This window comes from Salmo trutta, chromosome 30, assembly GCF_901001165.1.
Source record: "Salmo trutta chromosome 30, fSalTru1.1, whole genome shotgun sequence".
NCBI classification, from domain to species: domain Eukaryota; kingdom Metazoa; phylum Chordata; class Actinopteri; order Salmoniformes; family Salmonidae; genus Salmo; species Salmo trutta.
Window position 1 is genome coordinate 41,547,760 of NC_042986.1, and position 15,580 is coordinate 41,563,339.

A 15,580-nucleotide genomic window follows, 5' to 3' on the forward strand; every position below is an offset into this window, starting at 1 on the left:
TGTATTATTTTTTTTTATTACTGTTTTCTCAGGTTTCCTATTTGGTCCGACATGCAAGTACACGATTATATAAGTGCTGTATTTTGCAGAGAAATATGATCTGTGTACTTTAGTAAAATAATTGATGGTAAGCACAATCAAAGGAAATATCTTGCAATTATACAAGTTATTGAAGTTGAGTTTTGGCTTTGAATGTCTGCTTTGTAAGATCCCGATATTATTCTCCCTGAATCTGACATTTCCTGTGTGATTTATGGAACAATAGATATCCGTAGCTTCTCTTTTCAAACCACATGAAAGAGCAAAGTAGTATAATTTCAATGTCTGTGTCTGCCTGAGTTAGTAATTTCCTCTGTGCCCTGACATGGCTGTGTACTTTAGCTTTCTCTCGCTCACGAGTTTAAACGGAGGCTGCAGAGTTTACAGATTTAACATCAACCCTCGCAAACCAAAACCACAGAAAGAAAACAAGGTTTTGTCGTGGCAGTGTCTGTAACGTCATGTGGCTGGTTGCATTTTTAGCTGTACTATACTGGTCGTTGTAGCTGTTTCTGTTCTGGAAGGATGGTTGCTGATGTTTGTCTTTTTTTTTTTTTTTTTTTGTGTTTCAGAAGCGGTTCATTAAAGGGCTCAGACAGTACGGCAAGAACTTCTTCAAGATTCGGAAAGAGCTGCTACCCAACAAGGAAACGGTAAGTAACTCAAATCAAATCAAATTTATTTATATAGCCCTTCGTACATCAGCTGAAATCTCAAAGTGCTGTACAGAAACCCAGCCTAAAACCCCAAACAGCAAGCAATGCAGGTGAAAGAGGCACGGTGGCTAGGAAAAACTCCCTAGGAAAAACTCCCTAGGACTCCCTATAAAACTCTGTTCCACTGGGGTTATATTCTAGACCTCGGCTCTGTACAATCAATGTGTGGTACTGTACAAAGTTGCCTTGTGATTCAGGATTTAGCAGTAAAATAATAACAACATGACTGATTTGTTTAAAAAAATATATATATTGCAGTCAAACTCAAATCAAACTTATAGCTATTTTTTGTATCACCTTAAAGTCATCACACAGTGTACTTAAACATTAACAGTAGGAATGAGTTTGACCAAGGGAAATTACTATATGGTAAAATTTTGGGCATGCGTGTGTTATATTTTCCCTGAAGGTTTATTGATAAACAGGAAGTACATCTATTCATCCAACCACTCTACTATCAGAGCTGCCTTTGGTCCTCTCAAAACACCATTCATACATGAGAAGAAATATGCTTAAATATTTATACTCAACTAAAAAAATAGAAATGCAACATGTCACAATTTTAAAAGATTTTAGTTAGTTTACATAAGGGAATCAGTCAATTTAATTACATTTATTAGGCCCTAATCTATGGATTTCACATGACTGGGCATGGGTGCAGCCATGGGTGGGCCTGAGAGGGCAATAGGCCCACCCATATGGCAGCCAGGCCCAGCTTATCAGAATGCGTTTTTCACCACAAAAGGGAAATACTCCTCGCACTTTTATTGTCCCCAGCACAAGGTTCACCTGTGTAATGATCATGCTGTTTAATCAGCTTCTTGACATACCACACCTGTCAGGTGGATGGATTATCTTGGCAAAGGATAAATGCTCACTAACACGGATGTAAACAAATTTGTGCACAAAATGTGAGAGAAATACGCTTTTTGTGCATATAAAACATTTCTGGGATATTTTATTTCAGCTCATGAAACGTGGGACCAACATTTTACATGTTGCGTTTATATTTTTCTTCAGTGTATATTTTTCTATTTATTTGACCTTTGTCCCAGTGGGACTCTTAAAATAATGTCTATTTTGCAAGGGATCCCTGCATATAAAGCCTTTAAAGTATTCTTACCCCTTGACTTTTCCCACATTTTGTAATGTTACAACCTAAATTTAAATTGGATTAAGTTGAGATGTTGTGTGACTGGCATACCCAGAATACCCCATAATGTCAAAGTGGAATTATGTTTTTCAAATTAAAAATGAAAAGCTGAAATGTCTTGAGTCAATAAGTCTTCAATCCCTTTGTTATGGCAAGCCTAAATAAGTTCAGGAGTAAAACTTCTCTTAACAAGTTACATAATAAGTTGCATGGACTCACTCTGTGTGCAATAATAGTGTTAAACATGATTTTTGAATGACTACCTCATCTCTGTACACCCACATACCATTATATCTGTAAGGTTCGTTAGTTGAGCAGTGAATTTCAAACACAGATTCAACCGGAAAGACCAGGGAGGTTTTCCAATGCCTCGCAAAGAAGGGCACCTATTGGTAGATGAGGTAAACATTTAAAAAGCAGACATTGAATATCCCTTTGAGCATGGTGAAGTTATTAATTACACTTTTTATGGTGTTTTAATGCACCCAGTCACTACAAAGATACAGGCGTCCTTCCTAACACAGTTGCCAGAGAGGAAGGAAACCACTCAGGGATTTCATCATGAGGCCAGTGGTGACTTTAAAACAGTTGTTGAATGGCTGTGATAAGAGAGAACTGAGGATCGATCAACATTTTAGTTACTCCACAATACTAACCTAAATGACAGAGTGAAAAGAAGGAAGCCTGTACAGAGTAAAATATTCCAAAACATGATCCTGTTTGCAACAAGACACTAAAGTAATACTGCCAAAAATGTGGCAAAGAAATGAACTATATTGTCCTGAATATAAAACGTTATGTTTGGGACAAATCCAACACAACCCATCACGGAGAACCACTCTTCATTTTTTTTCAAGTGTGACGGTGGCTGCATCATGTTATGGGTATGCTTGTCATCGGCAAGGACTAGGGAGTTTTTTAGGATAAAAATAAACGGAATAGAGCTAAGCACAGGCAGAGAAATTACGGTAGAAAAATGAACATTACCATTCTCTGGCAACAGCTCTGGTGGACATTCCTGCAGTCAGCGTGCAAATTGCAACGCTCCCTCAACTTAAGACATCTGTGGCATTGTGTGACAAAACTGCAAATTTTCAGCTCATGAAACATGGGACCAACACTTTACATGTTGCGTTTATATATTAGTTCAGTGTAATTTTTAAATGACTAAAACCAAATTGTAATGGATCTACATGTATACCATTCCTTGACTGTGTCCAGCTTGTTGCTGGACACAGTCAAGGAATGGAGAGGAGGGAAAAGTAGAAACACATTGCTAATCACCTAAATTTAAGCTAGACAGTTGGGGAGTATCTAAGATTCCAAAAGACGATGGATAGAGGACTATCTGCACGTTTTTTTACGGCTGAGGAAATATAACACGTTTTCAGTGGGACCCTCCGGACCTCGTTGAAGACCGAATGCGCCCCCCCCCCCCCCCCCGCGGGGCAAAATGAGTTTGATATACACCAGGGGTGTCAATCGAAGGGAGGAGGAGGAGAGGGTAGTGGTGACTGGAGGTGGATGAGGAAGGTGGGGGTAAGCTCAATATAGAAACTGAACGGGGTTACCACAGCTACAGTAAAAAAAAAAAAAAACTCTCTGGTTATGATTGAACTGGATTTTGTGCTAAAAGCCTGCTGTACTCCACACACACACACACACACACACACTGCTCTCCTCTCCTCTCTGAGCAAGTGGCACTGCTAGTCAATACCCAGAGGAAAGCTCAATTTATTTTCCCTAACAGAAATCTCTCCCCTTTCTCTCGCTCTCTCTTCCCTCACCTCCCTCAATCTCACTGTCCCCTTCCTTGACTCTCTCACTCCCACACACAATCTATAGAGCATAACCATCTTCAAGATTTTGTACAGTAGCTTTAAGATATATATTTTTTTCCCCCCTCTCTGTCCTCACCACACACACACACACTGACATATAATATTTTAGTAATTCCACGAGCATGCCAAGCCACACGAGAAGGAAGGAAGGAGCGCCTCGTATTAAATGTGGTGTGGTTGTTTCTATAACATGTTTTCTTCCAAGGTCTGGATACCACCCCACTACTGTACTGAGTCACATCGCAGCCCGGCCACAGAGCAGGGAGTTGGGCCTTCTATAAAACGCCCTCTGGGCTTATAGCCAGTCATCCACACAGAGACATCCAGAGGGCTACAGTGTTCCTGCCTCTCTTCCTCCCTTACTTCCTCGCTTCCTGCTTAGTATTTGCTGGATGGCTTTTTAAGAGGGCTACAGTGATTCTCCTTGACTCACTCTCTTTCCTCTGGTCTGATTCTGATTGACTCACTCTCTTTCCTCTGGTCTGATTCTCCTTGACTCACTCTCTTTCCTCTGGTCTGATTCTAATTGACTCACTCTCTTTCCTCTGGTCTGATTCTGATTGACTCACTCTCTTTCCTCTGGTCTGATGTCTGATTGACTCACTCTCTTCCTCTGGTCTGATTCTGATTGACTCACTCTCTTTCCTCTGGTCTGATTCTGATTGACTCACTCTCTTTCGTCTCTGCCTGTCACTGATTCTCCTTGACACTCACTCTCTTTCCTCTGGTTGATTCTGATTGACTCACTCTCTTTCCTCTGGTCTGATTCTGATTGACTCACTCTCTTTTCCTCTGGTCCTCGCTTGACTCACTCTCTTTCCTCTGGCTGATTCTGATTGACTCACTCTCTTTCCTCTGGTCTGATTCTCCTTGACTCACTCTCTTTCCTCTGGTCTGATTCTCCTTGACTCACTCTCTTTCCTCTGGTCTGATTCTCATTGACTCACTCTCTTTCCTCTGGTCTGATTCTGATTGACTCACTCTCTTTCCTCTGGTCTGATTCTCCTTGACTCACTCTCTTTCCTCTGGTCTGATTCTGCTTGACTCACTCTCTTTCCTCTGGTCTGATTCTCCTTGACTCACTCTCTTTCCTCTGGTCTGATTCTCTGATTGACTCACTCTCTTTCCTCTGGTCTGATTCTCCTTGACTCACTCTCTTTCCTCTGGTCTGATTCTCCTTGACTCACTCTCTTTCCTCTGGTCTGATTCTGATTGACTCACTCTCTTTCCTCTGGTCTGATTCTCCTTGACTCACTCTCTTTCCTCTGGTCTGATTCTGATTGACTCACTCTCTTTCCTCTGGTCTGATTCTGATTGACTCACTCTCTTTCCTCTGGTCTGATTCTGATTGACTCACTCTCTTTCCTCTGGTCTGATTCTGATTGACTCACTCTCTTTCCTCTGGTCTGATTCTGATTGACTCACTCTCTTTCCTCTGGTCTGATTCTGATTGACTCACTCTCTTTCCTCTGGTCTGATTCTGATTGACTCACTCTCTTTCCTCTGGTCTGATTCTGATTGACTCACTCTCTTTTCCTCTGGTCTGATTCTGATTGACTCACTCTCTTTCCTCTGGTCTGATTCTGATTGACTCACTCTCTTTCCTCTGGTCTGATTCTGATTGACTCACTCTCTTTCCTCTGGTCTGATTCTGATTGACTCACTCTCTTTCCTCTGGTCTGATTCTCCTTGACTCACTCTCTTTCCTCTGGTCTGATTCTCCTTGACTCACTCTCTTTCCTCTGGTCTGATTCTGCTTGACTCACTCTCTTTCCTCTGGTCTGATTCTGATTGACTCACTCTCTTTCCTCTGGTCTGATTCTGATTGACTCACTCTCTTTCCTCTGGTCTGATTCTGATTGACTCACTCTCTTTCCTCTGGTCTGATTCTGATTGACTCACTCTCTTTCCTCTGGTCTGATTCTGATTGACTCACTCTCTTTTCCTCTGGTCTGATTCTGATTGACTCACTCTCTTTCTCTGGTCTGATTCTGATTGATCACTCTCTTTCCTCTGGTCTGATTCTGATTGATCACTCTCTTTCCTCTGGTCTGATTCTGATTGACCAATCTCTTTCCTCTGGTCTGATTCTCTGACTCACTCTCTTTCCTCTGGTCTTGATTCTCCTTGACTCACCTCTCTTTCCTCTGGTCTGATTCTCTGACTCACTCTCTTTTCCCTCTGGTCTGATTCTGATTGACTCACTCTCTTTCCTCTGGTCTGATTCTGATTGACTCACTCTCTTTCCTCTGGTCTGATTCTCATTGACTCACTCTCTTTCCTCTGGTCTGATTCTCCTTGACTCACTCTCTTTCCTCTGGTCTGATTCTCCTTGACTCACTCTCTTTTCCTCTGGTCTGATATTCTGATTGACTCACTCTCTCACTCTGGTCTGGATTCTGATGACTCACTCTCTTTCTCTGGTCTGAATTGACTCACTCTCTTTCCTATGGTCTGATTCTGATTGACTCACTCTCTTTCCTCTGGTCTGATTCTGATTGACTTCACTCGTCTCTTTCCTCTCTTTCTAGTGTCTGATTTGCTTGACTCACTCTCTTTCCTTGGTCTGATTCTGATTGACTCACTCTCTTTCCTCTGGTCTGATTCTGATGACTCACTCTCTTTCCTCTGGTCTGATTCTGATTGACTCACTCTCTTTCCTCTGGTCTGATTCTCCTTGACTCACTCTCTTTCCTCTGGTCTGATTCTCCTTGACTCACTCTCTTTCCTCTGGTCTGATTCTCCTTGACTCACTCTCTTTCCTCTGGTCTGATTCTGATTGACTCACTCTCTTTCCTCTGGTCTGATTCTGATTGACTCACTCTCTTTCCTCTGGTCTGATTCTGATTGACTCACTCTCTTTCCTCTGGTCTGATTCTGATTGACTCACTCTCTTTCCTCTGGTCTGATTCTCCTTGACTCACTCTCTTTCCTCTGGTCTGATTCTCCTTGACTCACTCTCTTTCCTCTGGTCTGATTCTCCTTGACTCACTCTCTTTCCTCTGGTCTGATTCTCCTTGACTCACTCTCTTTCCTCTGGTCTGATTCTGATTGACTCACTCTCTTTCCTCTGGTCTGATTGACTCACTCTCTTTCCTCTGGTCTGATTCTGATTGACTCACTCTCTTTCCTCTGGTCTGATTGACTCACTCTCTTTCCTCTGGTCGGAGTTAACCTGCTTTTCCACAGGGCTACGGTGTTCTTGCTTCTTCCTCGGAGTCTCTCTCCCTTTTTTCCGCTAGCCCTCAGTGTTAACTTGGCCGTCTTTAAGGAGTGCTACGGCGTTCCTGCATGTCCCTCCCTCCCTCTCTCCCTTCTTTCTCTCTCCCTCCCTCTGTCCTTCCCGTAGCTCATTATCTGGGCCTGACCTAGGCCGCTCCTAAAGCGCCAGCGCGGCTAGCGAAGGCAGTGCCAAGTCTAAGCACCCAGCGCTGTGTCAACACACCAGGCCTGACTAGCGTTTAGGAATGCTTTATATAAAGACACATAAAGGCCTGGAGGGGTGGGGGGTGGGGGGTCATCCCTCTCTGTCGAACTGTGGGGCGATCTGACAGTCTGTACAGGGCTGTCTCTGTTGCAACCATTTCCTCCAGTACACAGAGGGAGGGAAGGGGGGACGTCATGGAATATGAGCTGGGTTCTGCTCAACACTGTTCAAACAACTCAATTCTCTGAAATGGCAGATCGCAGATAAAATTTGTGCTTGATATTTTTCCACTTTAAATGGTTCTGTTAAAAAAAAAAAATATATATATATTTTTTTACAGGTACTGCTTTCAAATATGATTGATATTATTTAGCCTGTCTTTTTTTTGGGAGGGCGTCTATTTTAATAAATCGATTGAATATACACCAGAAAATATAAATACATTATTTATTCGTTCAGGCGCAGGTTCTGTCATAAAAAAAATATATTTTTATTTTGAAACAGCCCAAGCTTTTTTGATCCAGGTTTCATCTCTTTCCTACCCTCCACTTTGTTATGAAGCAGATGTAGGGTCTTCATCACGATACCATTAGGAAAATAACAACAATCCTATTTTCTCTTGTTCATATTTCCCAACCTTCCGTGGGCTTTTGGAGTTGCATTTACGCGATTGAGCAAAATAACAGGCCTACTCTTGATTTAGGCTACATTATTGCACATTATTATTACACATTATTACACATTATTATTACACATTATTGCACATTATTACACATTATTGCACATATTACACATTATTGCACATATTACACATTATCATACATTATTACACATTATTACACATTATCACACATATTACACATTATTACACATTATTACACATATTACACATATTACACATTATTGCACATATTACACATTATTACACATTATTACACATATTACACATATTACACATTACTACATGCGAAATGTTTCTGATCAACAAATAGATGAGCTACACCACCTCCACTTATTTTGCCAAAGCTAGAAACCCAACAGCCAATACAGAGGGAGATTTTAGTGAAACAAAAAAAACACATTGATTGATTATCAGACATGTCAGTAAATTCACAGGCTTTTAGGTCAGGAGGATGGCCTAGTCTACTAAGCAACTGAAAATGTAGAGCAAAATAATCCACTTGTTAAACTACATACAGTGCCTTCATAAAGTATTCATAGCTCTTCACTTGTGACTCGTTTCAGGAAACTAGTCGTATGTCACTACGACACAGGAGAGCCAAACGTTTTTTAAAAAAAAATTTTTAATCAAAAAGCTTATTTTGTTTGTTGGTAGAAATGCCTTCTGGAACATGTAAACTTTCATGTGCTTTAATAACAAACTTGTATGCCATCTGTAAATACGAATACAATTGTTAAATTATGAGCCTAGTTTGTTTAGCCGCTGTCTATTTGAGTTGGTCAGTATGTGTAAGTAATCTTGTCTAATGCCGATTTAAAAAAAATATAGATATATTGCATAGTAACACTGCATAAGTGTTGCTCTCCACTTTATGGAGGACCGAGATTTGAAATCAGTGGAATTAGAGTTTGATAGCTAAGGAAATGGAGAAAACGCCTGTCTCCGGATTACATCTTCAAACTAAGGGCAACCACGGCATCTGTGACAGAGGTAGAAGCGTCCATCCATGTATACGGGTAAGATAGTCTAGCTAGCTACATTTTCAGATATTACACGTTTCTAATTATGTCAGAAAGTTGTTTTCATTTCAAGATGGTGTACTGTTAGCTAGCTGGCTCGCTAGCAAGCGTTACATGTATGATCTGTGTAGTAATATTATTCGTATCTCAGAGCCATTTGCTTTGCTATTTATAGCCTCATGTTAGCTAGCTAGCTAACATTGAACCTGGTTGGTTAGCTACCTGCAGATTCACGCAGGGTAGTAACGTCATGAGTTGGTATTATGGTTCATTGCTTAGCTAGCTAGCTACATGTCTTAACAAAAGACTCCACTATGCAAGTAACCATTTCAATAGAATGTTCATGATGTCACTGCGACAGCTGTTGAAAGACGTAGCTGGTAAATTCGCTCTGGCTATCTACTCTGATTTCAGTGGACTGTCGTCTGAATGTGCCAGAGTGCAGAATAACTGATGAATTTACAAACGCTCAGCACCCGTTGAATATGGCCAGTGTGAGTAAACGTTGGCAAAAAAGCATACATTGTTGACAGTAGCACAGTTGCAGTCACCAACGCTCTGGATAGCATGAAAACTGCCTAACCAGCTCTGCGAGGGCGAGTAAAATGGTCAGAGTGAGCTGTTCTCTCATTTGTGTCTGGAAATAACTAGCCAACCTTAGCCAGTTAGCTTGGGTGCTTGACTGCTGCTGTTAGGACAGAATGCTCGGATCAACCCTTAAAGAGATGGGTGTGGCTAAAGCTTAAGAGGGTGTGAAAGATGCTGAACGGGTGTAGATGAAGAGCTCTCCAGCAGATACCAAAACATTCAAAGGCCATTTTCTCAAAAGTGAGTTTACAAGTTTATCAACTTTCACAGCAGAATTACTTGCCCGTTGTTCCTCAAATGCAGTGTATGATATACCATTTTCTAGCTCTGAGTCTCTACTTTTAGCCAATGTAAAAAAAAATATATATATTTCAAACGTTGCTACATAAGACCGAATCGAGCTGGTCGGTCACATTTGGTTGTATTACAGCCTGAATTAAAAAACGTATTAAATATACTTACCCATCTACACAAAATACCCAATAATGACAAAGTGAAAACATGTTTTTTTTTTGTATGTTAGTACATTTATTGAAAATTAAATGCAAAAATATCTCATTTGCACAAGTATCCCCTGAATGAATGCTTTGTAAATGCAACTTTGTCAGTGATTATAGCTATGTCTTTCTGGGTAAGTCTCTGAAGCCAAGTGACCAAAATTGGAATTGTGTTCAGAAAGAAGTCATTTAATAACATGGCTACGCTAGTAATGACGGGTGTGTGCACATTCACTTGTTTGTAAACAATTAACAAGCTAGTTAGCGACCACATGATTTTGTTAAACTGTCAACAGAGTAGCTAGCCAAATAACAGATATGACCTTTCAGACACCTCACATGGCCAGGAATCAGATTTCAATCTGACTTCAAACCAGCTACATAGGTGGTTTGAAATTGGCTTTTTGGCTGTTCAGACTACAGGAAAAAGAACAGATTTGAAATTGGATATGCCCTAAAAAGGTATTTGAGTCACTAAAGAGCTTTCCACACCTGGATTGTTCAACATTTGCCCATTTATTATTTTCAAAATTCTTCAAGCTTTGTCAAATTGGTTGTTGATCAATTGCTAGACATCCATTTTCAGGTCTTGCCATAGATTTTCAAGTAGATTTAAGTCAAAACTGTAATTCTGCCACCCAAGAACGTTCAATGTTGTGTAGATTTGGCTTTGTGTTTTAGGTTGTTGTCCTGCTGAAAGGTGAATTCATCGTCCAGTATCTGGTGGAAAGCAGACTGAACCAGGTTTTCCTCTAGGTGTTTGCCTGTGTTTTAGCTCCATTTGGGTTATTTTTTTCTATCCTGAAAAACTCCCGAGTCCTTAATGATTACAAGCATTCCCATAACATGATACAGCCACCACTATGCTTGGCAATATGGAGATTGCTACTCACTATTGTGTTGGAATTGGATTTGATTTGCCCCGAACACAACAGTTTGTATTCAGGACAAAAAGTTTTTTTTTTGCAGTATTAGTGCCTTGTTTTGGAATATATATATTTTTTAATGTCTTCCCTTTTCACTCTGTTAATGAAGTTATTATTATGGAGTAACTACAATGTTGATTCATCCTCAGTTTTCTCCTATCACAGCCATTGAACTCTGTAACTGTTTTAATGTAGCCCTATGGTGAAATCCCAGAGCCGTTTCCTTCCTCTCCGGCAACTAAGTTAGGAAGGACGCCTGTATCTTTTTAGTGACTTGGTGTATTGATAGACCATTCAAAGTATAATTTTACTGAACAAAAATATAAAACGCAGCATCTAAAGTGTTGGTCCCTCGTTTCATGAGCTGAAATTAAAGATACCAGAAATGTTCCATACGCACAAAAAGCTTCTCGGAAATTTTGGACACTAATTTGTTTACATCCCTGTTAGTGAGCATTTCTCCTTTGCCAAGATTATCCATCCACCATCCACAATGAATGGCACGACAATGGGCCTCAGGATCTCGTCACGGTATCTCTGTGCATTTAAATTGCCATAGATAAAATGTAATTGTGTTTGTTGTCCGTAGCTTATGCCTGCCCATACCATAACCCCACCGCCACCATGGGGCCCATACCATAACCCCACCGCCACCATGGGGCACTCTGTTCACAACGTTGATATCAGCAAACCGCTCACCCACATGCAGCCATACATGCAGTCTGCCATCTGCCCGGTACAGTTGAAACTGGGATTAATCTGTGAAGAGCACACTTCTCCAGCGGGCCAGTGGCCATTGAAGATGAGCATTTGCCTACAAGTTGGTTACGACGCCGATCTGCAGTCATGTCAAGACCCTGGTGAGGACGACAGGCACGCAAATGAGCTTCCCTGTGACGGTTTCTGACAGCTTGTGCAGATATTCTTCGGGTTGTGCAAACCCAGTTTCATCAGCTGTCCGGCTGGCTCGTTTCAGATGATCCCGCAGGTGAAGAAGCCGGATGTGGAGGTCCTGGGCTGGCGTGGTTACACATGGTCTGCGGTTGTGAGGCCGGTTGGACATACTGCCAAATTCTGTAAAATTACGTTGGAGAGAAATGGTAGAGAAATTAATATGAAATTATCTGGCAACAGCTCTGGTAGACAAAGCTGCAGTCAGCATACCAATTGCACGCCCCCTCAACTTGAGACATCTGTGGCATTGTGTTGTGTGACAAAACTGCACATTTTAGAGTGGCCTTTTATTGTCCCCAGTACAAAGTGCACCTGTGTAATGATCATGCTGTTTAATCAGCTTCTTGATATGCCACATCTGTCAGGTGGATGAATTATCTTGGCAAAGGAGAAATGCACAAAATAGTTGTGCATATGGAACATTTCCGTGTTCTTTTTATTTCAGCTCATGAAACATGGGACCAACACTTTACATGTTGCGTTTTATATTTGTTCAGTATAGTTGACCACACGCGGGTAGTCTATTGCTTCAAATGTATTTCAACGATTGGATGACATTGAGAGTTTGTTAGCAACAATTTGATATGCCTTCAACGGCATTAGCCTACTTTATTCCATTATTTTCGTCATTCAGTGATATTTATTCCCACAGTAAGTAGTTCTTTGTGTATCCATTCAGTAGTAGTTCAGAAAACGGTACATGCTTAGTGATGGGCTACTGGAAGAGATAGACGAAGCGACACGCGTTGCCATGTTTACAACTGTCAGGAGGATGGTAACCCGGGGCGCTGCCAAGCAACAGCTTAGTGACGGGCGCTGCCTAGCAACCATCAAGAGTTTAGAGAGTAGTGAGTGCCAAAGACGACCTCAGTATTACATGCTACGTTACATACTAAACCGTAGGAAGAACTTTACCAAAATGATTACTAGGTCGTTTGACGGAAATAAAGGGAGTCTTGATAAAGGAGTCGTAAAATAATGTGAACGTGAAAACAAATAAAGGCTGCTGTTCTGTAGAAAGAGTCATCCAGTCTATTGGTTTAATTTCTCCTGTTTTAGGTAAAGGGTCTCCTAACTTTCTCTCCCTTTGACTCAGAGACCACTAGGCTGCAGCTGCTTTTAGGACAGCGAGAACTACAGGATACTTGGAACTGCAAAAAAAGACAGTTTACCACTTACCAGTTATTGCTGCGTCAGCATCACACTGTGTTCTACCACAGTGTGAGAAGGTTGTGCACACAGCCGCAAACACCACCACCCCCCAGGCCCTGTTGTCAATTCCAGGCCGGCTGCTGTTCTGTTGTCTTCACATCCTCAGCAGATGTTTGCCCCTGTGCCATGACCTGTAGATCTGTACACACACGTCAGATTGGTTTATACTGCCGTGTCTTCACCCCAGCAGTCGGCCAGCCAGTCACAGCCTTGGGGGTCATTACAAATACTTTGGTTCAGGCATCAATTTAACCAGCTAAAACAAGATAAGTGTTCCCTCCACTCTAGGAGACACTATGTAGGGAATACGGTGCCATTATGGACACACTCTAGATTCTTCAAAGTAGCCACCCTTCGCCTTGACGACAGCTTTGTACACTCTTGGCATTTTCTCAACCAGCTTCACCTGGAATGCTTTTCCAACAGTCTTGAAGGAGTTCCCACATATGCTGAGTACTTGCTGGCTGTTTTTCCTTCGCTCTGCAGTCCCCAACTCATACCAAACCACCTCAATTGGGTTGAGGTCGGGTGATTGTGGAGGTCATCTGATGCATCACTCTATAACTCTCCTTCTTGGTCAACTAACCCTTACACAGCCTGGAGGTGTGGTGGGTCATTGTCCTGTTGAAAAACAAATGATAGTCCCACTAAGCGCAAACCAGATGAGATGGCGTGTCGCTGCAGAATGCTGTGGTAGCCATGGTGATTAAGTGTTCCTTGAATTCTAAATAAATCACTGACAGTGTCACCAGGAATGCACCATGACACCTCCTCGTCCTCCATGCTTCATGGTGGGAACCACACATGCGGAGATCATCCGTTCACCTACTCTGCGTCTCACAAAGACACGGTGGTTGGAATCAAAAATGTCAAATTTGCACTCATCAGACCAAAGGACAGATTTTCACCGGTCCATTGCTCGTGTTTATTGGCCAGAGCAAGTCTCTTCTTATTATTGGTGTCCTTTAGTAGTGGTTTCTTTGGAGCAATTAGACCATAAAGGCCTGATTCAGACAGTGTCCTCTGAACAGTTGATGTTGATGTGTCCGTTACTTGAGCAATGTGAGGTGCAGTTCACTGTAATGAACGTATCCTCTGGGTCTAACCTCTGTGTCTAACTTTCCTGTGGCGGTCCTCATGAGAGCCAGTTTCATCATAGCGCTTGATGGTTTTTGCCACTGCACTTGAAGAAACTTCTTTACATTTTCCGGATTGACTGACCTTTATGTCTTAAAGTAATGATGGACTGTCATTTCATTTTGCTTATTTGAGATGTTCTTGCCATAATATGGACTTGGTCTTTTGCCAAATAGGGCTATCTTCTGTATACCACCCCTACCTTGTCACAACACAACTGATTAGCTCAAACGCATTAAGGAAACAAATTCACTTTTAATAAGGCACTACTGTTAATTTAAATGCATTCCAGGTGAAGATCTCATGAGGCTGGTTGAGAGAATGCCAAGAGTGTGCAAAACTGACATCAAGGCAACGGGTAGCTACTTTGAAGAATCTCAAATTCTTAATATATTTTGATTTAACACTTTTTTTTTTGGTTACTACATGATTCCATATGTGTTATTTCATCGTTTTGATGTCTTCACTTTTATTCTACAATGTAGAAAATAGTAAATATAAAGAAAAACCCTTGAATGAGTAGGTGTGTCCGAAACTTTTGACTGTTACTGTTAATACATATTTTCTTGTATTATTTTCCGCTAACCCTACCACCCCCCTCGTAATTTGAGTAAAATAATGAACAACAACACTTAGGCTTCTACTTCCACACTATATACATTTTACGGACACAATCTATTTTACAATAGTTATATTTTGTTTAGTCCAGTCCGTCCTCTAACTTCAACCTCTCCCATCTATTTCTGAAGACCATCCAGTTTAACTTCAATTTGCCATATATTTTTCAACTGTGCTGTGATGCTTCACAGAAGTTCTGAACCTTTCTATTCTCATTAGTTTTTACAGATTGTAAATGAAACAAACATTTTTCATAAGTATTATTGATCGATTTAACTATAACTTTTCAAATCACCCTGTGCTGCTATCTGCAGCGTTAGCTCCAGGTAAATGTCCAGTCCCTAGTTAACAAAGTCGACAAAATCAGTTGCTTTCCAAAGAGATATCCAAGATTATAACATACTCTGTTTCACGGAAACATGGCCAGCTGGGGACATGCTGTCAGAGTCAGTACATCCAACGGGATTTTCAATGCATCGCGCCGACAGGAACAAACATCTCGACGGTAAGAAGAAGGGCGTGGGTGTATGTTTCATGATTAACGACTCATGGTGTAATTGTAACAACATACAAGAACTCAAGTCCTTTTGTTCACCTGACCTAGAATTCCTCACAATCAAATGCCGACCGTATTATCTCCCAAGAGAACTCTCCTCAGTTATCGTTACAGCCGTGTATATCCCCCCCGCAAGTGGATACCAAGACGGCCATCAAGGAACTTCACTGGACTTTATGCAAACTGGAAACCATATATCCTGAGGCTGCATTTAT

The 15,580-nt window shown here is 41.3% G+C and overlaps 1 protein-coding gene across 6 annotated transcripts in view; it reads left to right on the forward strand.

Moving 5' to 3' along the window:
* Positions 1–15,580, forward strand: part of LOC115168705 (arginine-glutamic acid dipeptide repeats protein) — a 361,211-nt gene that overhangs the window by 290,439 nt on the left and 55,192 nt on the right. For all 6 annotated transcript variants that reach the window (XM_029724206.1, XM_029724208.1, XM_029724209.1 and 3 more), the window contains one exon: positions 612–692. In XM_029724206.1, the coding sequence (XP_029580066.1) occupies positions 612–692 (81 nt within the window). The remainder of the gene's footprint in view (positions 1–611; positions 693–15,580) is intronic.